The 25,118-nt window shown below is 41.5% G+C and overlaps 1 protein-coding gene across 1 annotated transcript in view; it reads left to right on the forward strand.

Annotated features, from left to right (window-relative positions):
• Positions 1 to 14,586, forward strand: part of MED30 (mediator complex subunit 30) — a 28,128-nt gene extending 13,542 nt beyond the window's left edge. The window contains exon 5 of the mRNA XM_083359835.1: positions 13,680 to 14,586. Coding sequence (XP_083215961.1) covers positions 13,680 to 13,775 — 96 coding nt within the window. The 3' untranslated portion in view covers positions 13,776 to 14,586. The remainder of the gene's footprint in view (positions 1 to 13,679) is intronic.
• The last annotated feature ends 10,532 nt before the right edge of the window (positions 14,587 to 25,118 follow it).

Raw genomic sequence — 25,118 nt, forward strand, 5'->3', positions numbered from 1 at the left:
CGTGTGTACCATTTCTGAATCAATATTTAATTTGCACTTCCCTGTCAATGATGCGGACATATATTGAAGTGAATTAAATTGGCTGGAAGTCAAGGTTGCCTTTTACTGTAACCTATGCTGTCTGAAGCTGACATTTTACCAGCTTTTTAGTACTTGTGCTACATTTCAAACCAGGTCACCTTAGACCAGCTTTCTCAACCTGTGGCATATAGATGGTTGGATCTGAATTCCCATCAAATCTCAGCCAGCTTGTTGGCAGAGTTGGTCAAGAGTGATGTAAGTTGAAGCCCAGGACATTTGGAAGGTGCAAACCTGGGAAAAGCTGCACAATTAGTTGCATAATCATGGCAAATTACGTTTTCACACATCAGTTTTTTCTGTACAAGACTATCCTTTCTCCTCATTCCCTTTCCTTATTCTTTTTCAATGGCCTAGGACAGGTCACCTTGATTCTGAGAACATTATGCACTTGTGCTGGCACTTTCATGATTTATTACTGATGAGTAGGCTCTTGTTTTTGTTTCCTTGAAAAAAGGAAGCTTACTTTGCAGCACCAAATATTCATGAGCAAATCTCTTCCCTCTCCACACCCCATTTATAATCTGAAAAGAAATCTGGGAGCCACTGAGATATTCTTGCCATCTGAATAATTTAAAATGTGTCAGTTTCTTTTGCCGAAAGGACTTACTATTTAAATTAAAGAGCCAGATTCAGGGGAGCTGGGTTTTTTTTAATACAAATTACATTCTGGATGCATTTCCCTCTTACTTATATGATATTTCTGGAATTCCAATCTATGGCTTTACATTTAATATGTATATGTACTTGTGCTTAAGCCGGCTCTTATATTACGCTGCTTGCTTTTTGCTGCAACTCCTAGGAATTATTTTGCCTTCTCTTCGTTCACATTTTAGAGAACCAAGGCCAAGTTGTAGAGGCGATCTTCCATTCTGTAAAAATGGGTTTAACACAGTATGATCTTGTCAGTGGCCTGGTCTTTGCCTTTGGATCAGGGGTCTTCAAACATGGCCCTTTTGTGACTTGTGGACTTCAACTCCCAGAATTCCTCAGCCAGCGAAGTCCACAAGTCATAAAAGGGCCAAGTTTGAAGGCCCCTGTTTTGTATAGTCAGTTGATGACAAAGTAGCAATGATGGTGGATACCATGGTACCCTATGTACATACGCAGGATCTTTCACACTGTTGTTCACCTGTCTTATTTCCTAACTGCACGGGCCCTGGATTTTAACTAACTTTTTACATACCTACTGTATGCAAAAGTATTGAGATTTCAGAGTATCTTGAGTTTGAATGAGCTGATCCAATCTTGAAGTGACCCAACAGTGTACTGTGTTCTAAGCTCAGAATGGTCCTGAATTTGAAACATGGTTGATCTGATACCAGAATACTTCTGATATTTTGAACACCTGTTAACTATTTCATACAAATTAGGTCTTATAAATTTATACATGAATTTCCTACAGACTATTTCTTGTGGGTCTACATACAATTTTTAGTTCAGTGTCATCAAAGTCTGGCTCGGTGATAACTACATGGATAAGTGATTGTCATATTGAACTATCTCCAGCAGTTAAGATTTTTAAGGACAGTTTTGTGATCTAGTTTGTTTCATTCATTTCCAATTGTAAAAAGGTAAAGGTAAATGTTCCCCCGCACATGTGTGCTAGTCGTTTCCGACTCTAGGGGCTGGTGCTCGTCTCCGTTTCAAAGCTGAAGAGCCAGCGCTTGTCCGAGGACGTCTTCCGTGGTCATGTGGCTGGCATGACTAGACGCCAAAGACGCACGGAACGCTGTTACCTTCCCACCGTAGTGGTCCCTATTTTTCTACTTGCATTTTTACGTGCTTTCGAACTGCTAGGTGGGCAGAAGTTGGGACGAGTAACAGGTGCTCACTCTGTTACGCGGCACTCAGGATTCGACCCACCAAACTGCCGACCTTCTGAACGACAAGCTCAGCGTCCTAACCCACTGAGCCACCGCGTCCCACTTTTTTTTTCCAATTGTGAATCACTCCAATTCTTACAGTGGATTCTTCCTAATCGAGTGTTTTGAAGAATCATTATAAGCAGATATTCTGCTATCAAGACCTGATTGTTCTTTATATAATGCAAAGGCAGATACCTAGAGCTAATGTGAAAGGTGTGTCTAACTTACATGCTTGCATCCACTGTCAGAAAGTACCGTATTTTCCGGCGTATAAGACGACTGGGCATATAAGATGACCCCCGACTTTTGAGAAGATTTTCAAGATTTTTCGTCTTATACGCTGGAAAATACTTACATGCCAGTTGCCAACTGTCCGACACAAGCCCGATTCAGACCCGTCTGATGCAGATGATGCAAAGCCCTGCCGGTTTCCGCCCGACGCCGGATGGCTCCGCCGTTGCCGCCTCGATTCCGAAGGGCGTGAGGTGCCTGCCACGGCTCCCTGAGGACTCCTTAGGAGCCGGGGAGCGCGCGTGTGCGCAGGACTGCCCTGCCGGCTCCCGCCAGATGCCAGCCACAGTGAGAGGGGAGGGCGTGCCTTCCCGGGCTCGCTGACTTGCAGTCAAGCCGGGGCCGAAAGGGGCTTTTCCTTCCACCCACCCTTTGGAATAGACGCAAGAGCTTCCGGGGTCTGGCGTTTGCAAGGGGGAGGGGAAGGGGCTGAGAGGCTCTTGGGGGTGGGAAGGGAGAGTCACGTTGGAGGGGGGACTGGACTAAGGAGGCTTGAAGTTGCTTTGCAAGAACGGGGGCGCTCGATTGATTTATGTACTATTTTCCGGCGTATAAGACGACTGGGCGTATAAGACGACCCCCCAACTTTTGAGATGATTTTCATGGGTTAAAAAGTCATCTTATACGCCGGAAAATACGGTAGGTACAAAATGGCAGGTTGATGTTGTGATTTCATGCCACTCATTTATCATTTTTGTGATTTGCCTGTACTTTAATATATTAAGATGTATTACATATTCTGATATGGTTCAAAGAAAGGCTTGGCTGTAGGTAACAATAGGAAGGTAAAGGTCTTTCTCACATTCGTTATCCTGTTCATTACACATTTTCATATAATGTAAATTTTCATGCCTTTCATTTCATTTCCATTCTTGGATATAGGTATGTGTATTAATATTTTCTAATCTAGGCTACACATTTTTGTTTCATATTTGTTGGGAATAGAGCTGATAGCACTTTCACTGTCTCCGCTGCAACTTCAAGCAGCTCATATGCACAAGTTGCTTTCCCAGTTAATTCTATATCAGAGCTGTTTCTATATATATTCATTCTCTGCCATGTTTTTGTTCTATATTTCCATTGTTAAAAAGATCTTCCTACAGTCTTTCCATCTTTCTTTAGCTTTATTTGGCCCCATTAAGTCTCTTCTGTGGTTAATCTTCATTACTTTCATCTAAAAATTGTCCTATTTTCCCTTTCTTGTTTTATTTGTTAGCTTCCTTCATTAGTTTCCTTGTCTTTTCTTGTTTGTGTCCATACTCAATCGTCATATATCCCTTCTTGTTTCTCAAGATTTTCATCATCCTTTTTTTTTTCTCGACTAAGATCACTTGTTCTAAAAACAACTTGGATATTTTCCCCTTTGAAATTTTCTGCTTCACAGTGTCTCTTATCTCTTCGGTAGCTCTCTTTTTTCACGTAAATTAAGCATCCTGAATCTGTCCTCTACTTTGATTTTATATTCTGGAGAAGTATGCCCTGCAAATCAAATCTTGCTGGTACGTTTACTTTTTTATTTTTTTTTAACCCCCCACATTTCTCTCCCCACAGACTTACAGATGGCCTTAAACTTTATAAGCATTTTATATGCAAACCAAGTAATCTTAACTCTAATCTGCATTTGGTTTCCCATGCTTCTATTTTGGCAAAAATTGTATTCCAGTTGCCTATTGCATTACAAGATCTTTTCTTGCATTGAACATCTCTTAAAATCTGGTCTGGACTGAGGGGTTTAATGTTTTTAAATTGTGATTTAATTTTTGTGGCTAGACTTAATTTAATTTATTTTAATTTATTTTAATTTTATATTGGATTGTTTTTAAATTTTGCCTTGTAAACCACCCTGAGTCCTTTGGGAATAGGGCGGTATATAAACCGAATAAATAAATAAAAATTTATTTATTTATTCGTTTTATATACCGCCCTTCTCCCGGAGGACTCAGGGCGGTGTACAGAGCAAAGTAAGTATACAATAAACCAACAATAAAACAAATAAAACCCCAGATCTACAAATAAAACCCCAAATCTATCAGGCCAGGCCGGCTTGCTGGAATAGATAGGTTTTTAAATCTCTCCGAAAGGTGCGAAGGTCGGGGGCCATCGGGATTTCGGCTGGTAAGCGGTTCCAGAGGATTGGCGCACCCACCGAGAATGCTCTCCCCCTGGGGGTCACCAGCCGGCATTCTCTAACCGGTGGCACCCTGAGGAGGCCCTCTCTGTGGGAGCGCACAGGACAGAGGGGTGTTGACGCTGGCAGTAGGTGCTCCCGTAGGTAATCCGGACCCATGCCATGTAGGGCTTTGTATGTCATCACTAGCACCTTGAATTTCACCCGGAAGGCAACTGGAAGCCAGTGCAGCTCACGAAGCAGAGGTGTAATATGGGAGTATTGGGGAGCCCCCAAAAGCGTCCGTGCAGCTGCACTCTGTACCAGCTGAAGCTTCCGAGTGATTCTCAAGGGCAGCCCCATGTAAAGAGCGTTGCAGTAGTCAAGACGAGAGGTCACAAGTGCATGGGTGACTGTACGTAAGGCATCCAGGTCCAGATAGGGTCGTAGCTGGCACACCAGACGAACCTGAATGAAAGCCCCCCTAGTCACAGCTCCTATGTGATCTTCTAAGGAGAGCTGTGAATCTAGGAGGACACCCAGGTTGCGAGCCCTATCTACGGGGGGCAGTAACTCGCCCCCAATATTAAGGGATGGAGTACTCTGAATATCCTGACATGCCGGTATGTACAGCCATTCAGTCTTGTCCGGGTTGAGTTGTAGCCTGTTCCTCCCCATCCATTCCCGGACCGCTTCCAGGCAACGGGACATCACGTCGAGGGCATCACTGATGTGGTTTGGGGTCGAGATGAAAAGCTGGGTGTCATCAGCATACTGATGATAACCCACTCCAAAACCACGGATGATCTCACCTAGCGGCTTCATATAGATGTTAAACAGGAGGGGTGAGAGGACCGACCCCTGAGGAACTCCATAAATGAGAGGCCTCGGGGTCGATCTCTGGTCACCCACCAACACCCACTGTGAACGTTCCAGAAGGTAGGAGGAGAACCACTGAAGAACATTGCCTCCCACTCCCAATCTCCTGAGACGCCGAAGTAAGATACCATGGTCGATGGTATCAAAAGCCGCAGAGAGGTCTAATAGGACGAGGACAGAGGAATGACCCCTGTCCCGAGCCCGCCAGAGATCATTCATCAGAGCGACCAATGCTGTCTCTGTGCTGTGTCCGGGCCTGAAACCCGATTGGTACGGGTCTAGATAATCAGTATCTTCTAGGAACAGAGGAAGCTGATGCGCCACTACGCTCTCAACAACCTTCGCAAGAAAGCGAAGGTTGGAGACTGGGCGAAAGTTGTTTAAAACAGCTGGGTCCAGGGAAGGCTTTTTGAGGAGGGGTCTCACCACCGCTTCTTTCAAGGCTGCGGGGAAACTGCCCTCTTTCAATGAAGCAGTTACCACTGCATGGATCCAGCCTCGTGTCCCATCCCGAGCCGAATAAACCAGCCAGGAGGGGCACGGGTCCAATAAGGATGTAGTGGAGCTTAGCTTCCTCATGATCCTTTCTACCTCGTCCAGAGTCACAGGATCGAACTCTTCCCAGATAACATCAACAAGACTGTCCATGTTCTCATCGTCAGACTCTGCCCAGTTGGAATCCAGACTGGTCCGGATTCGAGCGATTTTGTCCAGCAGATGTTGGCTAAATTCCTCAGCACGACCCTGCAAGGGATCCTCCTTCACCTCTAGATTAAGGAGGGAGCGGGTCACCCTAAACAGGGCGGTCGGGCGATTATCTGCGGACGCGATAAGGGCAGCAAAGTAATTAGACCTTGCCCTCCTTAGCGCCGCGAGATAAGACCTCGTAAAGGACCTTAGTCTCAATCGGTCTGATTCGGATCGGCTGGATCTCCAACAGCTCTCTAGGCCCCGTCTCTGCCGTTTCATCTCCCGGAGCTCCGTAGAAAACCATGGAGCCCACTGGGATCTGCAACGGGTCAGGGGCCGCATGGGTACAACTCGGTCGAGTGCTTCTGTGGCTGCCTTTTCATAGAATTTTTCAGTCTTCTACAGTTACATCTGCAGCGAGTCCATATTCTTTCTAACAGTGATGTTCACTAATTCTAATAGATCTTGTCCTATTGGAATGTAAGGAACATGGCCACTTGGGTGGTTAGGATGCTGGTTTGACAAGCAGCAAGCTGCATTCGAGACCCAAGTTCTGCCTTGGGGCAGGGTGAGCTCTCGTCCTTTGCTCTAGCTCCTGATGGGGAGATGAAAGGAGCCCCCAACTAGGCATCCCCTGGGCAATGGTGATGCCACCGGCTAATCCTCTTGGTACTTCTGACATGAGTGCAATGCGACTGGATTGTAACCAAGCACATATTTAGCTATTATGGCTTTTCAGAGTTTATTCCCCAAAGGTGCTTTGTAGTTCAGAAGAGTTCAAACATTAGCAGTTCTCTAAAGCAATTGGGTCTTTTCCTGGGATTCATGGCTGGCTGCCATAGCTGTTCTGAAATTCCAGGAAAAGATGCATCTGTTTCAAAAGATTGCAGACACCTTGCAACTTCTACTCTCTGAAATACCTTTCTGACATCAACTCAGGATTACTTGCACCGTCAAGTTACTAAAGCCCTTTGGAACGTCACTCTATTGGCAATGGCCTTATGCTTTACGCAGTATATTATACAACCACCTAATTTAAAAGACTTCCACTTCTCTGACCTACACTTATTTCTAAAAACATCCAATGTACCCTGCTTTAACTATTACAAGTTATCCTTGCTTCGGTCTTTCTACATTCCCTGTTCTCTATCCTTTTGAGATGTAAAACTCCTCTGGCATAATCACTGCTGGTAGCTATTAAAGTTGGCAATATTATCTCCAAATCTACTTGTGAAAAAATTCAGCATTCTTCTCTGGTGATTAGAGAAGTCTTTTCAGCTCTCATCACCTGCTTGTTTAGATATTTCAGCCATGCCCATAGTCGGTACTTCTTTGTCTGCGACCATAGTTATGTGAGTTGCAGTTGCCTTCTTCCAGGTTTGATTTTGAAGTTTCTAGGTGGGTTGATTTCTTTCATCCCTGCAAAGTCCTTCTCCTCTCCCTTCTGTGAATTATTCCCCTCCTTTTACCTTATTGTCAGTGATAACCTCAGGTTTAAATCTGCCTTGCTCTCAAGAAATTACTGAAGCTACTAAGCCCTCCCATTATATATAAAGTCAGTGCCTTCTCCGAGAGCCTATACCCTTCTAAAAATGCCTTGCACTGCTAACACTCTTTAAAGTGAGAGAACATTTAATGGGATGTTTATCAACTAGCAAGATTAGAAATTGGAGCTGAGAGATCATACATTTGATCAGTGGAAATGAATGCTTAAAAAAAAATACAGGTCACAGCAAGAGGGGGTTTCAATGGGCATTGAAACCCAATATCAATCCCTCCCTCTCTTTCTGAATCCAAATCCTTGGGTCCTTTTAAAGGCCTGCTGGTTGAAACAAGAGGAACCCAAGGTGGATGGTTCCTGTTGTATCTGGTGCTAGCGGCTTGACCTTAATAACTGCTTTGTGCTGCTTGATTGCTTATCTGTTTGTTTGTTTATTAAAGTATATTTGTTTTGTTATTTATTTTGGAAACTGCCCTCTCTTCTTCGCAGAGAAACACGCACGCAGAGGCAGTATGCAAGTAATATATAACAACATTTTTTTAAAAAAAAACGTATCAAATTTTATTAGGAGGCGAAGATCGTTATAATTCAAAGTTAAAAGGTGAGGGGGAGAGTCTTCAAAGCTCCCGTGTTGAACCCCAAGAAAGACAGCAGATCCTGTTCTTCAGACAATTCTGAAAGGGCAGGAGAGTGGGGAACTACCTCACCTTGGGGGTGGGTGGGATGTCCCAAAGGCTGAAGGCAATGGCAGAGGAGGTATTCTTCCTGGACCTTTAATTTCAGTGGAATGGGCTGATGTAATGGGGCAAGGATAGTTATGCAGTCGATCACTTTAGTGAAGACTGATTGTGCTAGTAAATCACAGAAGTGCGCTTTTTGTGAAGGAGGGGTTAACAAGGCTGGCATTACACCAACTATAATAAAATGAGTGGATCTATGTAGCCAAATACTGTTTACAGGTTTTCAGTGTGTATCTTCCTAAACCTAGCAGCAGAGACAAAGGTTTCCTTGCCTCTACCAGAAAAAAAAGACATATAAATCAATGCTATAAAATTAGTTTATATAGAAACATTTCTTTCTTCTCCATTTGAAGTTCTGAAATCATTCTCTTACTGGGGCTGTTTGTTAACGTTTTCTAGATTACTTCATTGTCTTCTTGATTTTTTTTTCAAGTTTTACTTGTTATTAACATTTGACATGTTTAAAAAGCTTCTCTCCAGACACCTGTCCCTGTGACAAATGGCTGGAAAAAGAAGAGCTGGTAAACTTCATAGGATTTCATTCTTTAGAGAACTTCTAAAATACGAAAGAAAAAGTCTGGATAATTTGAATTTATTTTCCACCAGCCATAGTAGGCAATTATTATTTTTTTCCTTTGCTGTAAAAATAAAGTATGTTTCTCATTGTAACTTTATTGCAGAGGTTTTATTACCGCTACAGCAGCTGAAAAGTAATTAAGTTTAGCAGTTGGAAATGGACTTTTCACCAGATATGAAAGAAATTCATACAAAACCTTAGTAAAACCTCATCTAGAATACTGGATCCAGTTTTGGTCACCACATTATAAAAAAGATGTTGAGACTTCAGATGTTGAGACTAAAACATACGAAGAATGGTTGGAAGAATTGGGTATAGCTAGTCTAGACAAAATCAGGGACGCGGTGGCTCAGTGGGTTAGGACACTGAGCTTGTCGATCAGAAGTTCGGCAGTTTGGCGGGTCGAATCCCGACTGCCGCGTAGCAGAGTGAGCACCTGTTACTCGTCCCAGCTTCTGCCAACCTAGCAGTTCGAAAGCACGTAAAAATGCAAGTAGAAAAATAGGGACCACTACGGTGGGAAGGTAACAGCGTTCTGTGCGCCTTTGGCGTCTAGTCATGCCGGCCACATGACCACGGAGAAGTCCTCGGACAAGCGCTGGCTCTTCGGCTTTGAAACGGAGATGAGCACTGGCCCCTAGAGTCGGAAACGACTAGCACGCATGTGCGGGGGAACCTTTACCTTTAGTCTAGACAAAAAGGACTGCAAGGTGATCAAACCGGTCAGTCCTAGAGGAGATCAACCCTGACTGCTCTTTAGAAGGCCAGATCCTGAAGCTAAAACTCAAATACTTTGGCCACCTAATGAGAAGGAAGGACTCACTGGAGAAGAGCCTAATGCTGGGAAAGATTGAGGGCAATAGAAGAAGGGGACGACAGAGAATGAGGTGGCTGGATGGAGTCACTGAAGCAGTAGGCGTGAGCTTAAATGTACTCCAGAAGATGGTAGAGGACAGGAAAGCCTGGAGGAACATTGTCCATAGGGTCGTGATGGGTCGGACATGACTTCGCAACTAACAACAACAACAACAAGACAAAAAGACTAGGGATGATGTGATAGCAGTGTTCTAATACTTGAGGAGTTTCCACAAAGGAGAGGGGGGTCTCCTGCTTGAACGGGGGGGTGGGGTGGGGTTGGACTAGAAGCCTCCAAGGTCCCTTCCAGCTCTATTCGGTTCAGTTCAGTTCGGTTTGGTTCGTTCTGCATCAGCTGAACAACAACTGGGAGAGTGGAAGGATTCCTATGTGATTTTGTGACTTTGAAATCCTGGGCTTTGTGTAATGTGGGCTTTGTGTTCTTAAGGAGTGTTTGGCAATTTCTATTGTGGCTGATGGCTCGTGTTGGATTTTGGAGTGAGGGGTTACTGGTTCTAATTCTATTGCTCTGCTATTGTTAGCTGTAAGTTTTGCTGCAAGGGATTTTGAAGTACAGTATTTTTGTCCTGAATGGATTTTGCCTGTAGCATTCGTTTACTTATGAATGGAGCCATTTGGGGAGGCTTCCTTAGCCAGCAGCAGTGCTGGCTGCTGGCTCCTTAACTTTCCTTTCTAAAAGGTAAAGGTTCCCCCGCACATGCGTGCTAGTCGTTTCCGACTCTAGGGGCCGGTGCTCATCTCCCATTCAAAGCCGAAGAGCCAGCGTTTGTCTGAGGACGTCTCCGTGGTCATGTGGCCGGCATGACTAGATGCCAAAGGCGCACGGAACACTGTTACCTTCCCACCGTAGTGGTCCCTATTTTTCTACTTGCATTTTTACGTGCTTTCGAACTGCTAGGTTGGCAGAAGCTGGGACGAGTAACAGGCGCTCACTCTGTTATGCGGCACTCGGGATTCAACCTGCCAAACTGCCGACCATCTGATCGACAAGCTCAGCGTCTTAACCCACTGAGCCACCGTGTCCCATCTTTCCTTTCTAGCCAATGGCTAATTCTTAAAGGTGAATGTGCCTTTTTAAGCTAGTTCCCTCTGCAGCTTGTCTTTTCTGTCTCTGGAGGCTTTTCCTTGTTTGATAAATATATGGAAGAGGGGAAAATATGGAGGGGGAGTTCCCAAATTCTTTCTGCAGAAGGAAGGAGATGGGAATGAGAAAGAGGGAAGGAGGGAAACAGGAAAGAAGAGAGGAGGGAGGGAGATTGTAATGAAAGGGAGGGAGGGTCTGAAGGAAGTCCCACCTTAGCACTTGGCCACCAGCAGCCCTTCCATTGACTTGGCTTGTCAAAAGGTTGCAGAAGGGGATCACATGTCCCTGGGACACTGTGACCATGATAAAGATGAATCAGTTGCCAAGCATCCAAATATAAATCACATGACCCTGGGGATGCTGCAATGGTCATAAGTGTGAAAAATGGTCATGAGTCACTTCAGTGCCGTTGTAACTTTGAACAGTCACTAAGCGAATTGTTGTAAGTCGAGGACTACCTGTACTTTTTCACTTTTTTCCTTTTTTTTGGTCATCAAGTTTCCGACACCTTGCTAAGTGGTATTCGAATATTGCCATATCCTAAAAGTGGTACAATTGGTGAAAAGGTTGAAAAGCCCTGGACTAGAAGAACTTCCAAAGGTCCCTTCCAACTCTGTTATTCTGTAACTTTGAAAAGCACTGATCTATAATATGGAATGGGGTTTAGAAAGATTCAGTGCAGCCCTGTTAACTTGATATAGACATGGAATACATTGCAATATTTGGAGGTATTGAACTATGTCAAGAGTTTCTGAAATAAGCCAACCAACACAAAGCAAAATCCATTGAGCACTATCTAGTTTAAAAGTCACAGCATGGTATGGCATTCCTGTTGCAGTCTGGAAAGAACCCCATGGGGCAGTTGAGAAGGAAAGCCACACAGTGTGTAGCACTAAAATCCAAAGAGCTGAACCCCAGGAAGAACATTTATCCGATAAAATATGCTTGAGAAGGCATGGCTCCTATCTTTAACTGCAAATTCAGATTGAGCTTGCTAACCTAGGAGGCAAAATGCTATGCAGCCAAACCAAATTGAACATTATTACTTTGGGACTGAATGTAAAATGGATTTGGGTGGAGGAAAAATGAGTGTTAGGTTCTTTATGCAGAGAGATCTAAGTGACATCACACTGTGAGACCGAAATTGCAAATGCTTCAGTTCTCAGTCATAGAGAAAGCACAAACTAAGCTATAATTTTTGGCCTTGGAAAAATCAAAATGCTTCAATGCCACAATTGACAGAACTTTGTAGTAACTCAATTCATCTCTGTGCCAGTCATTAATACAACCTATTTGTACAATGCTTTGTGAAGGCAGTCCGGTTTTGTGGTATTAAACAGATGGTTTTAAATTGGGAATGTGGCTGCCTTTAGTTTTGTTTTTTAAGCTTTGTCTTCACTTGTCCTTTGTTCATTAAATATTGAGGGTAAAATCCAAGGACTTGTGGCCTGAGATGCTCTTGAACTCAGTATACTTTAATTTCTGAGTAGATATGGCATAGCTACTTACAGTAATAAATAAATATATAAATGCATGCTAGGTTCAGATACATTAGTCACCATCTCTTAAAATGTTGGGAAAAGGCAAGTTAAGTTGTTTTTGTTACTAAAATTCCTGCTGAGCAGAATGGTGCCTTAGATTTCTATTTCTAGTTCCAACAAGTTATTGGTAGATCTTTAAAACTTAATAGAATTCTGTTTGATTATTCATTTTCATGCAACAGGATTAGTCTCAGCTGGAAATCAAGTTTGATAAATATTGGCAAAGTTATCTGAAGAGCTGGTAGGGCTTTTTTTCCCCATGGCTCCATCTACCAGTTGTTAATCCTTCCAAGATGTAAGCGTCATTCTAGTATAAAGTAGACTCTTCTAGTGAGTTTCTCCTTAAAAGAGGCAGTGTGGATAATACAAAGTTTTACTCCCGTGTTTAAAGCAAGTTCCTGCAGTAGAGATCATTCTGTATCTTTATATATCTGTATATTCCCTGGAAAACGAAGGGCCAAAATTTGCAAGGAATTTTCACAGGTAAGTAAAGAATCTCCCAGGTCCCGACTTATTCCACAATATGGAAAGGTGTGAAGTATCATGCTAAGGGCTAAATAAGTGGTGTGGAATTTGTTGCTTTCCATGTATCGTTGAATGACAGTTCTGAGCCTGCATGGATAGTAGTGAGGCAAGCTTGTTGTATCAGCAAGATTTGAATGGCAAAGGGTTTTCTATTCTGAACTGGGTATGGGTATCATATCCTTCTCCCCCCTTTTTTTGTGCCATTGTGCCTGGCAATTGCCTGGAAAAATCCCTACACTTTTCTTGGCAAGGTTTCAGAAGTGGCTTGTCACTGGCTGCTTTCTGGGGTTAAGAGAGCGTGACTAGTCCAAGGTCACCCAGCTGGCTTCATCCCTAAGGCAGGACTAGAACTCACAGTCTCCTGGTTTCTTAACCATAACCCCAAACTGCCTCTCATATCCTACCCATATTGCCTTTTTACTCCAGGACCTGTTCAGAGCATGCGTGTTGCTTATTTTCTTATTCCTGAAGCCCCTATAACAGGGGTGTCAAACTGCCAGCCCACTGGCTGGACACGTCACGATGAAACTGCGCCCACCCCATTGCCGGCAGTGGGGAAAAAGCTCCGATACATCGCGTGATGTCACGTGATGTTGCGAGCTTGACGTGTCTTCCCTATACTGACATAAGCTTGCTAATAGGGAAATACCTTTCTAAGAAAGGAGATGTGGAAGTTGCAGCCTACAGTTGGGAAATCAAGTTAGGCGAAAAGATGCTCTTCTTTGACTGTTTCTTAATTCATTCTCCTTCCATACATTGACTATCAACCATTAATCTTTCTACCTTGATTTGGCACTGAGCAATAGACTTTTCTACTGTCCTGCATACTGCCATTCCCTCAATTAAAATTCACAGTGTGTAGCCCAAACAAGCAGCGCTGTTGACAGTTTATTTTATTTTTTTCCCCCATTTCTTTTCACAGAAACTGAAGCAGAAGAATCAACAGCTGAAGCAAATCATGGATCAATTGCGGAATCTCATTTGGGACATAAATGCCATGTTAGCAATGAGGAACTGAATACGTTTTCTTTCTTTCTCATTATAATATTTGATGTTATTTGTTACAGAAGAATAACTTTTTAAAGAAGACTTGGAGGGGAGAAGGGTATCTTATTTCCCCCCCCCAAATGTTTTGAAACAGTGAGACCCACAGGTATTCGATTATACCTTAAATAATCATGTATATATTTGTTACATTTTGGTTATGTATATTTAAGCTTTGAAGTTCTAGGCAGTGATTAAATTCAATGTGAGCTTTAATTTTCAGTCCAGACTGGACAACTTTTATTTTTGAGGTTTGGGCAACAGTTTATTTTATATTAAATAGTATAAAGTCATTTCATGAAGAAAAACAAAGGATAGTTTTTGTCTTAAAGAATGCATTCTTGTTCTCAACAAGAAGTGATCTGGATCAAGTTGTGTAATTTCACCATCATTTTTTTTAAAAAACCCAATCATAAAACATATTTCCTCAGGCAAGGGGTTTTAAATTTAGAATTAAGCCATGAATGTTAGAATGTACTAATCTGCATGACCAACTTACTATTGATGACAAAAGCCAAGCACTCAAACAAGAAAGAGGAAAATGTCAAGGAAAGCTTTAGCAGAAGGGTGAATGTTTTATGTTTAGCAATGGTGGATAGGATTTAAACAAAAATAGATTTTTTTTGTCTTAATTTAAAATAATTTCCTGCAAGGTTGCCTTCTTTGTTTGCAACTAAAATGGGTCATTGAATGTGAGAGCACAATTTACTTAGAGACTTCAGAATTAGAGAAGCCGGCCTCACTGCATCACAAATGGGATCAGAACACGACAACAGAAGCTACCCTCCCCCTCTTATCCCCTTTTCCCCCAGATGGTCACAAACGTTTCAGAACAAAATACTACCCTCCATCAACCTACCACCTTGATATCTTAAAAATGATTTTTTTTTCATGACAATTGATAGATGGCATCCTGCCTAGCCTTAATAAATACATTCAAGGTTGCCTTCTTAATCAGATGCCTTTTAAAGTGACTAACACTAGTTTGGTAGGATTTTCTTTTCTTTGATATATCTATATGCGTGTGTGTGTGTGTGTGTGTAGTCCTTTTCCCCTAAGGAAAAAAAATATTGCTATGTATCTTTTATAGTATTTCTGTTGGTGACAACTTTCTTTCAGGAGTCCTAACCAGCTAGAATGCTTCCTTTTTAAGTGTTTGTTGGATGAGAAGCTGTTGAATCTCCTGACCCTTGCTTCTGACTGGTGAGATACAGAGATTGAAAACTAGTTGGACAGGACAAGTGTGGAATGAAGACCATCTCCACTATTTATTGTCCCTTGTTACCAAAATCCCAGGTTTATTGTCTTATGGAATGTGGGAATTCTATTCAGGTGTCATCCATTCGTTGGAACTCATAATTGATTGAGATGCGTTCTGTATGTGTTGGGGTCCAATCACTGTCATCTCTAAGTAGCCGCCAAGGATGGTGGAAAATATAGTCCTAGCCCTATAGAATGCGCCAAGTTGAAGCAAACAAATGCCAGCCATTGTTTAGCAGGCACTGTGATTTGTACCAAAGCCTTCACAGCCTAAGAAGCCAAACAGTTAATTGGCCGAGACAAACCTTTTATCTTATTTGGGGGTGAAAACTGGCAGCTGATATATTTCTTCAGTTGTTTAAAAAAGATGGTGTGATCAGGGGAAAAAAATCCCCCTATTTGCAACTAAAGTATATACAAATCAAACTGTCTGGATGCTATGCCTGGAAGTGCTGTGGGAATTTGTAAACAAACCCTCTTGACAACCAATTTTATGGAATCTGAAACAGCTAAGGAAGTAATGAAATAGCAGACAAAAATAAATGATTCTTTTAAAATTGCCATTAGGTAACTTGGCTATTTAAGCCTACAATTATTTACTCAGAACTAAGCCTCCCTGATTCCGGTGGGATTACAGCTAGAGAAGGTGGGTCTTCTTTCATATTTATGGGAAATAGAAAGAAAGAATCACCTAGGGCAGAACTCAAAATGTTAATAAAGTAGTAGATCCGTTGCATTCAATTGCAAACTTTTGGATTTATGTCAGCGTAACTGGGAGCAGAATTTGACTTCATTTGTTTATTCATAAGGCACAGATCTTACTAGACAAAGAGCTATGCATTTCCACCTAGTCTTTTTTTTTTTGTTTCAAATGCTAACGGGATAAGATGGCACAAAAAGCATAATATATCTGGAACAAGTGTACTCATTTATTTGTTTGTTTCATTTAGACTCTTCCTTGCCCTCCAGAAGCTGCAGGCAACATGCACTGTATTGGTTTTCCTGTAGTTTTCCCTATGACATCAATTCTGTGGGTTCAGCTAGCCAAGATTAGGACACTAGGTCAGTCACCCAGTGAGTTTCCATAGCTCAAAGTGGATTTGATTCTGGTTTCTTCCAGTCTACGTACAACGCCTCCATCACTATCCCACACTGGCTCTCAATATCCCTTCTTACACATCAAAGGGGATCGTTAATGCAGAAGTCTAGGCCTTGTGATTTGAATCTATGCAATGATTGTGAATAATGAAATGTTTCAATGGGATGTAAAATCAAGATTTTTATATTTTGGTGCTCTCTGAGCTTGATTGTTTGCTCTCAGAGATATCCTTACCCAAGTGGGTAACTTTGTAACATCATCAGCACTGATGATGTTGCCTATTCGGGTAATGACCCATCTATAAGTAAACAACCAAACTCAGAAAGCACCAAGGACCCCATAATTCAACCCTGACCTATAGATAAACTCTTCTATTTTTGTAGAAGGCTTAATGATAAGGCTTAATGAGTTCACTGTTTCACTACTTTGGCTTGAAAAGTCTTTGGCCTCAAGAATTTTTACAGCCTGTTTCTACTCATCAAATCAAGCTAAAGACATAAGTGTCTATATTTTGTATTAATTTTACCTATGGATATCTAAAAACAATACTCTGGGTCAATAGTAAAGAATAGCAAAAGTTTTGTTTGATAATTTGTGGACCCATGACCTGCATTCATTCCATCTTTTTTTTTGTCAAATGTGCAAAATGCAATCTGATGAATGCTTCTTCAGTTATTAAATTTAGTGGGTCTTGCATTCAGGTAAATCTTATAAGATTACAGCCTTAAGCTATGGTTTCATACTAAGATGAGATGTGTGCTATGGTCAGAATACCCCAGCTGAAGCCACCTGGCTTTAGATTTCCATTGACCCTTAATGTGTACTGATCCACTGAATCAGTTGCCGGGTCACAAGAATCAAATGGATTACTTTGAAGTTGCTTGCTTGAAGGGCAAAATCTAAATGGAATAAACAAGAGCTAGAGCCAGTTATTCTGGTTTTCAGAGGTGGCTTTTAAGAGATTCCATCATAATAGCAGAGAATTGCCGTCATGCTGTGGTAAGAAGACTAATTACTTCCTATAGCAAGAATGTCCAACTTTGGCAATTTTAAGACTTGTGGAATTGAACTCCCAGAGTTTCCCAGGAAATTCATAGGAAATTCCAGGAGTTGACATTCACAGACCTTAAGGCTGCCAAGGTTGGATGCCTCTATTCTATAGGCAGGCTTTAGTTGCATTCCCATGAAAAGGCTGGTGTGTTTGGCAACCATCTGCATGTAATGTGGCTAATGGAATGTTGACTTGCTGTATGTTCCTCTCTGGGCTTTTTATCTTTTCTCCAGAATTTTTTCCCCCTCTTCTTAATGTATGAGGTTTTGTTTCAATAGAGATACAGTATCTCACTGACAGCACTAGCCGCTATTCCTCTTTGCAAAACTTGACGGCTAAGACCTATGGAAATTTCTCTGATTGGTTCTAAGCTCTTTTGCTCAGTGCCATCAAATCAATCTCCCTAAGCTTGGAGAATATAGTTTCTTAAGAAAATTATTAAGGCAATGGATGGAAACTAATCAACCTAGAACTAAGGAGAAACTTCCTGACAGCTAGAACAATTAACCAGTGGAACAACCTGCCTCCAGAAGCTGTGAATGCTCCAACACTGGAAGTTTTTAAGAAGAGACTGGACAGCCATTTGTCCGAAATGGTCTAGGGCAGGGGTGTCAAACACAATTTCATTGAGGGCCGCATCAGCATTGCGGTTGCCCTCAGGGGGCCGGGTGGGTATGGCCAGGGTGGGTGTGGCCTACTGTGTGGGCGTGGCTAGAGTGCGAATGGCCTACTGGGTGGGCATGGCCAGCTCTACATCATTGGCATCAAGGGTGCCTATGGGGGCCCGGGTAGGAGTGGGACAGATCTGAGGGTCTCTGGCAGAAGGAGGGTCTCTGAGCCAGGGCCAAGGCAGTGGGGGCCGTTCCCTCACTGTTTCCAGGATGGCTTCGCGGACCACATGAAACCACTTCGCGGGCCGGATCCGGGCCCCGGGCCTTGTGTTTGACATGTCTGGTATAGGGTTTCCTGCCTGAGCAGGGGGTTGGAGTAGATGACCTCCAAAGTCCCTTCCAACTTTATTATTATTTATTATATTATTATTATTATTATTATTATTATTATTATTATTATTATTATTATTATTATTACACGGGCAAGCTACTTATCAACTAGCAACTGCAACCAATGGTGCAGAGTTTCATACCCATATTGAAGTAGCCAAAGCAGGCCATTTACTTCTTCAGAACTAACAGAGGACTGTTCTCAAAACCCAAATGTAGCAAATGAGTCTTATTTCCAAACTCAGAACATTAGAGACCACTAAGACCAAAGTCTCTTTCAACTCTGTTATTCTGTTATTCGAGCATACGAAAAACTCTGGACAGTCCAAAACAAGGACATTCTTGTCCAAGCTTTGTTTCCACCATGGCCAATTAACTGCCTATGGAAAGCCCAAGAGCAGGATCTGACAGCAACCTCAGCGTTCCCTAGCAACTGGTTATCAAGAGGCCTTCCCATTCTGAGAAGCAGCTATTGAAAGTCTTTTTTTTCCCCCTCCAAGAAATATATAAAGCTGCTTCGCCCGAAGCCACACCATGATTTTCCACTGAATGACCCAGTTTTCTAAGAATTTAGACTAGTTAAATCTGGAACTTACATGTAACCCCCTTCTGTACGTTGAGCTATACCTAGGAAAGTGTAAAAAGAAAAAGAGGAATCACGTAATTCAGAAGCTACATAGCAGACTAGGTTCAGACATGTTCCTAGATCTGAAAAGGTTGGAAATTACTGTCTACTTTTGAAAAGGAAGAAATGAAAATTCAAAGTAATTAATAGCATTTCCAGAGGATTTTGTAATGCACATCATTGTAAGATCTATGAAGTCATTATAAGACTTACAAGGTACAAATTAGCTCCTGTGCTGGTCACTAGGATGCTGTCAGAACCATTCAGTTTAATTTTAAAACCTAAAATAGATTTTTCTGCTTGTCTCTTAGCCTGTTAACACCACTATCATCACGACAAAGCTGTCTGTCCCTGTATGTCCCAATTCATTTCTTCTGTAAAAATTTGACATTCTCTCTTGGTGCATCTAGATTTTGAAACTTCAGTCCGTTTGGACTAACGAGTGGGAAGGTGACAGGATCAACTGATGACAATTTCAAAAAGCAATGCTGTTTTTTTTTTCCCCTTCACCAGGTCTGCTTTTTTGGTGTATCACACAAACTCCCCTGTTACTGGGTTAATGGGATATGACAGAAATGACAGAAAGCATGTTATGAATTATTAGGGGGGAAAAAAGCTTAGCCCTGGAGTTCTTTATTTTTAATCTTTGCGTGCCTCCATCTCTTCCCATCTGGACTTGGATGCATTCCTTTTTTAAAACATATTTTTTTAAAATGTTAGAAATGGTCTAGTTCAGTCTGGATCTTTCAAGAGGATCCTGGTGGCATACGCATCACTTATCACTACCCCTTCATCCCTGAGACAATGCTATATGATATCCTTGGCCAGGGGTGTCAAACACCCGGCCCGTGGGCCGGTTTCATCATACTGAAGCCGCACCCACCCCACTGCCGGCAATGCAAAAAAAGTCAAGATACGTTAGACATGTCACTTGACGTGGCGAGTTTGACACCTGTGTCCTAGGCTGAAAACATGCCTACATGGGTTTCTTGTCTGGTCTTCCTTCAAGATGCTGGATGGATTTTACGCTCCTTGTAAAGGTCTGGGGGGAAAAAGTATTGCAAGGGGGAGTAGGTTCTTTCCAGATGCCAAAAATAACAAGAGCCTCAGTGAGAACGACAGCACAACGCTTTTGTTGATACAACTGGGGTGCTGGGCCTTTGCCCTGAAAATCCAGATTCCGCATTACCAATTTGTCTACAAAGCTTTCATTCATTTGATATGTCCTCATTCTACTCTGTCAGGAACTTGGAAAAAATGGAAATAAAAGCAATGGATAGTATGACCTGGATAGGCAGTCTAAGCACAGTCTCAGTTGGATGCTTCTCTGTTTAGCATTTTGCAAGCCATTTTACGATGAGATTTTACAAACACACGTTTCAGGGCTGAAGGGATGCTGGTTGGCTTCTGGCTTGGACCATGTGGATGCCCAGCAGCAGAGCACAAGCAGCCCAGTTCATCATAGACATCAGAGAAGGCTTTTGACCTTGAAAACAATGACCATGTGAACACAACTCTTTGTTTAGAGGGGCATTAGAATAAATAGCCAGACGTTTGACCCTTGGCTTAAGTGTTCAAGCCCAAACTAAATACTTTGCAGGATCTTTCATCTCTGGGCTAGAGAATTATTTGACCTAGCTTAAATTGGTAATGATGGGGCATACTCTACTGCTGAACCCATTGACTCAGTTACTGAGTACCATGTCCAGCAATAAAACAAGATTTTGCTAGTAATTAATGCAAAAGTTAAGAGACTGATATCTTTGCCTTTGATTCTTGCAGTAGAAAATATTCTGAGTATTGCTGTGTCAATGTGGATTCTTTCCACATTCAACATCCAGGAGACAAACAGACAGACACATATATAAATCTATATATATCTTGGCCATGCTCACTTAAGTTGTAAAGGAAAGGTATGTCATTCATTTCAACATTAATAAACTTATTTAAGATTCTTCCAAGAGACACATGTGTAAGTAAACTGAATGTAAATTATTGGAGGGTGGAGTTCACATCCACTAATCTGAGGGGTAAGCTGTGGTTTGTTGAATAATATGTTCATACACTGGGCTAATTCATAAACCATGGATATAACCATTAATATAACCATATTATACTCATGACTTAGTTAATATGCTAAAACAAAAAGTCAAGCCCTATAAGTATAAGGTATCTATCCAGTAACTTAGGCTCACTTTTCCATTTCTACATCCTTTTAATGTGTTTTGAATGTTTGTAGAAGATCTAAATACATTTGGAAAAAAAGATCAGTGTCTTCCTTTCATTCCCTACATTTTACAATTTTGATTGCAGAACCCAATTGGGGTTATCTTGGGTAAAAGACTTTTTTCCCTAAGAAATAAAGGTATAAAAGAAGCATATCTGTGTTAGATTCTCTTTCTGTTATTCCGCTGTCTGTCTCTCTCCCAGAATAATCTCAAATTATTTAGGGGGTGGAGGGGGGGGAGAGGTTTGCACTAGTTGTTGAAATCCAGATAGCCCATTCCATCTCATTCCACCGTATTTAATGAGCCTACCGCTAGTTTTAGAAGGGAATATTTATTTTATCAAGACATCCAGAAGTTGGGATGTACACGAATCAAAGATCTCACCCAACATGGAACTATCTAAATGCGCACAACTATTATTCATGACCGTCGTGGCTTCAGATTGACCCTGGGTGATCTGTAACAGCTTCTCGGTGGCAGGAAATGCATGCTACATGTCTCTCTTTGATTTGATAAACCCCTCACTGGGCTGCTGGAACTGCTTTGTGCAACATGAGGCAGCGCTGCCTTTTTCCACAACAGTCCTCTATCTGTTCCATTAAAGGAAATGGTTTCTCTTGTTCCGCCTTCCCAAATGTCAGTGCAATGTGGGATTGTCAGTGCTGTCAGTCACATGCCACGACTGCTTGGCATTTGGCACAGTGCTATTTGCATGATGGCAAAAAATAGCTGGAACAGATCTGTCCACCGCAGCCTTCTAATTTATGTCAGTCTGCCAACCCTTCCAACAGAAGGAAAGCTAAACATTAGTCACTTCTCTTGGCTTAAAGTGGGTGGAAGACTTGGCAGTCTGGTGGCACGGAAGATGGGAGAGCTGGAAGTTCTACTTTGGAGTCATATCTCCCTTTCTGAATGGCAGGGTTTGGTTGCCAACCTGGGCCACAGCCTAGAGCTTCGGAAGAAGCTGACAAAAATAGAGATTTTAGCTATAACGATTGATTAAATCTCAAGGAAAGCTAAAAGTCATCCATTTTAATTTAAATTGTGAGGCAGCGTAGAATTGCTCTGTTTTCAGTGGTTTGGTCAGGACCAACTTTGGACGTCTTCTTGAAGAAAGCGAGTTTGAGCATGGGATAACAAATTATTCTGTTATTTGATTGGAACTCATAAATTGTGGGCTGAATACATCATTGTGATATGACCTTTGATGGCTTCCAAAGGATTTTGATGGCTTCCAAAGGATTTTGATGTTGCTTAGAGCTTCTTATAAAACATTTTGCTTCTGCCTTATTTTATTGTGAATCAGTTGTATTGTGGGGTTTGGGTTGGTTTTCTTATAATTGTGTCTCAACTTTCACATGAGATAAGTGATTTTTAAATATTTTAATCCATAAAATATGGATATTTTAGGTCCATCTGGAAGGATGAAAACTCCTGTCAGGATAGCAGGACACTTTAGAGATTAATAAAAACCAATGGTTATAATAATATAATCATGTAATTCTCAAAATTCCAGCAAATTTTCAACAAACAAAACAAATAGCCCTAAGAGCTTTTTAAAAATCCTGCCATGTTATATATTTTATAGTCCCTGGCTGATATTTTTCTCCCAAATTAAACTCAACAAATCTCGGATAAAGAAAGTGAGAAGTATTTCCATTATAGTCCTTAAAACATATAGATGGGCTGAAATGAGTAAAGGCAGTCCTCCAAGTTTTTAAATATGAAATTTAATAAGGTTTACAGCTTAAAAGTAGTTTTTTAATTGGACTCAGTAACGAATACATTTTGGAAAGGGGAAGACTATTTAAGGCGTGCCTGGCTGAGGAATTCTGGGAGTTGAAGTCCACAAGTCATAAAAGAGCCAAGTTTGAAGACCCCTGATTTAAGGCATACTGGGCTGACAAGCTTGGGATGGCCACAAGATGGCAGCAGAGAAACCCCACAAAGCACTAACCTTTTGCTGCCATCTAGTGTTCTCCCCAAATATTGTAACCCCAGCTAAATCTACAGGAAAATTCTTAAGAAGCTTCAGAATAATTATCCTAATTAAACAGCCTCTTGGGCCAGACTTTCAATTAGGTTTAAGGTTGGATTGGACAGATTGTAAATCACAGGTCATCTCTGATTTTTGGCAGCCCATTAAAAAAGCATGCTACTGGAAAAAAAAACACACAAATATCTCAGCCTTTAGACACAAAAAACTGTAAATAATGTGACACCCACAGATGTGATTCATATCTCCCAAAACAGGGACACAGAAGTGCTGAAAACATAGTCCCACTTCTTCATTGGGTTTCATGTCATTGTTGTGCCTGCCACTGCAAAGAAAAAAAAAGGTACACGAAATCAGTAGTCCTAATTTAAATAACGGGCAATCAATTGCAAAGTTTTGGGTGTCTAAAAAATTGACTGCACTTGATCAGCAGTTCTTAAGTGATTTCATTTAAGGCCAGCAGCCTGGCACAGTGTAAACAACACAGATCATCTTTCTCTTCCCCCTACAGCTGAGACAAGCTCTTCATAAAGCCACACTGGATGTGACTTTAAATCTATATTTGCATTTAATTTGCCTTTCTTACAAATAAATAAATAAATACAAAAATACAAAAGCCAGCTGGATGGTAGGATTGAAGATGACTGGAATTTCCTCCCCTTCTGGAGCCATTTTTCTCTTCTCACCTCCTTGCCGGTTTTTATTTGGGGGGGGAGGTGTTTTCCAGTGATTATAACACCAGCAGAATGAATCAAATGTCTTTTTCTTAATGTGGGATGCAGCTTTGTGTTGCTTTAAAGAATAATCTTTAGGAGATCATTTGCTGCTAGTAACTTTCCGGCCGATGCAAAATATACTGTAAGTGATTAGAGATATGTGAGGTTGCAATCCACTTTATTAGCAACTTAGCTGACAGACACTTAGAACATTCAGGATATCTATACCTAATCATGATTTTTCCTCTATAGAGCTGGAAAGATATTGGTTTATTTGAGGGAAAAGTTTGTTTATTCATTTCAAAAGCATCACAATTAAAATAAGGCATGCTATATGACATAAAATCTAAAGTACAAAATTAAAATATGTACAAATTACGGTAAACAGATCTTGCCCAGAAACTAGCAACATTGTGTTCTGTTGTGCTGTCATGAGGTGCTTAAATGTACACTGATTCGAGCACAAAGGGCAGATATACATATGTGTTGTTGTCTGCATGTCACCACAATCGCAAAGAGCAGAAGCCATTTGTTCAGATGGTCTCTGGATCTTGTACCTGTGTGCAGTCTATTCAGTGATTTACATACTTCCCAGCTTTCCATATTTTATTTCCAGATTTCCATATGCCTATCCAGAGAAGGGTAAAGTTGATTCATCCTGATAACAAAAACCAGGATTAGGGATCAGTAGAAGCAAACCTGTGATTCTCTCTGTTAGTCAGTAGATGTCACAGAGCACCAATTTTCCAGGATCTCTGCTTGAATGGAAAATATCTTCCAAATAGCACAGGGATCTCTAAAAGAATGTTCTGAGGTACACTAATAAGGTATTTCAGAAAAGGAAGGCCTACGGTATAAAAAGACCATCCACCAATGGAGGATTCAAAGGGAGAACTAGCCTAATTAAACATCAATGTCTTCTAATAAGAGTATTTAAAATGTTTCCTTCTTTGTGCCTTCTACTTCTGGAACTGATTCTGTGGTATACACAGAGCATGGACAAAGAAGTCAAAAATGGCAACTGCAATAGTGCCATCAGAGCTCCTTTAAAAAAAAAAGTACAACACTCATACCATAGTAGCTGCCATTTTGACTTATTTATTTATGCCTGAGGTATCCAACCCTGGCAAATTTAACACTTGTGGACTTCAACTTCCAAAATTCCCCAGCCAGCCATTCTGGGGGTTGAAGTCCAAAAGTCTTAAAAGTTGCCAAGGTTGGACACCCCTTGTCTATGCCTTGGGGATATCCTTCGTTGGTATAATTGGGGAAGGGGGAAAGAAGGGTCCTAAATTAGAGAATTGTCAACTTCTATTTTATCTTCTAAAACTTGAACCCTTC

Source organism: Vipera ursinii, assembly GCF_947247035.1.
Source record: "Vipera ursinii genome assembly, chromosome: 3".
NCBI lineage: Eukaryota > Metazoa > Chordata > Lepidosauria > Squamata > Viperidae > Vipera > Vipera ursinii.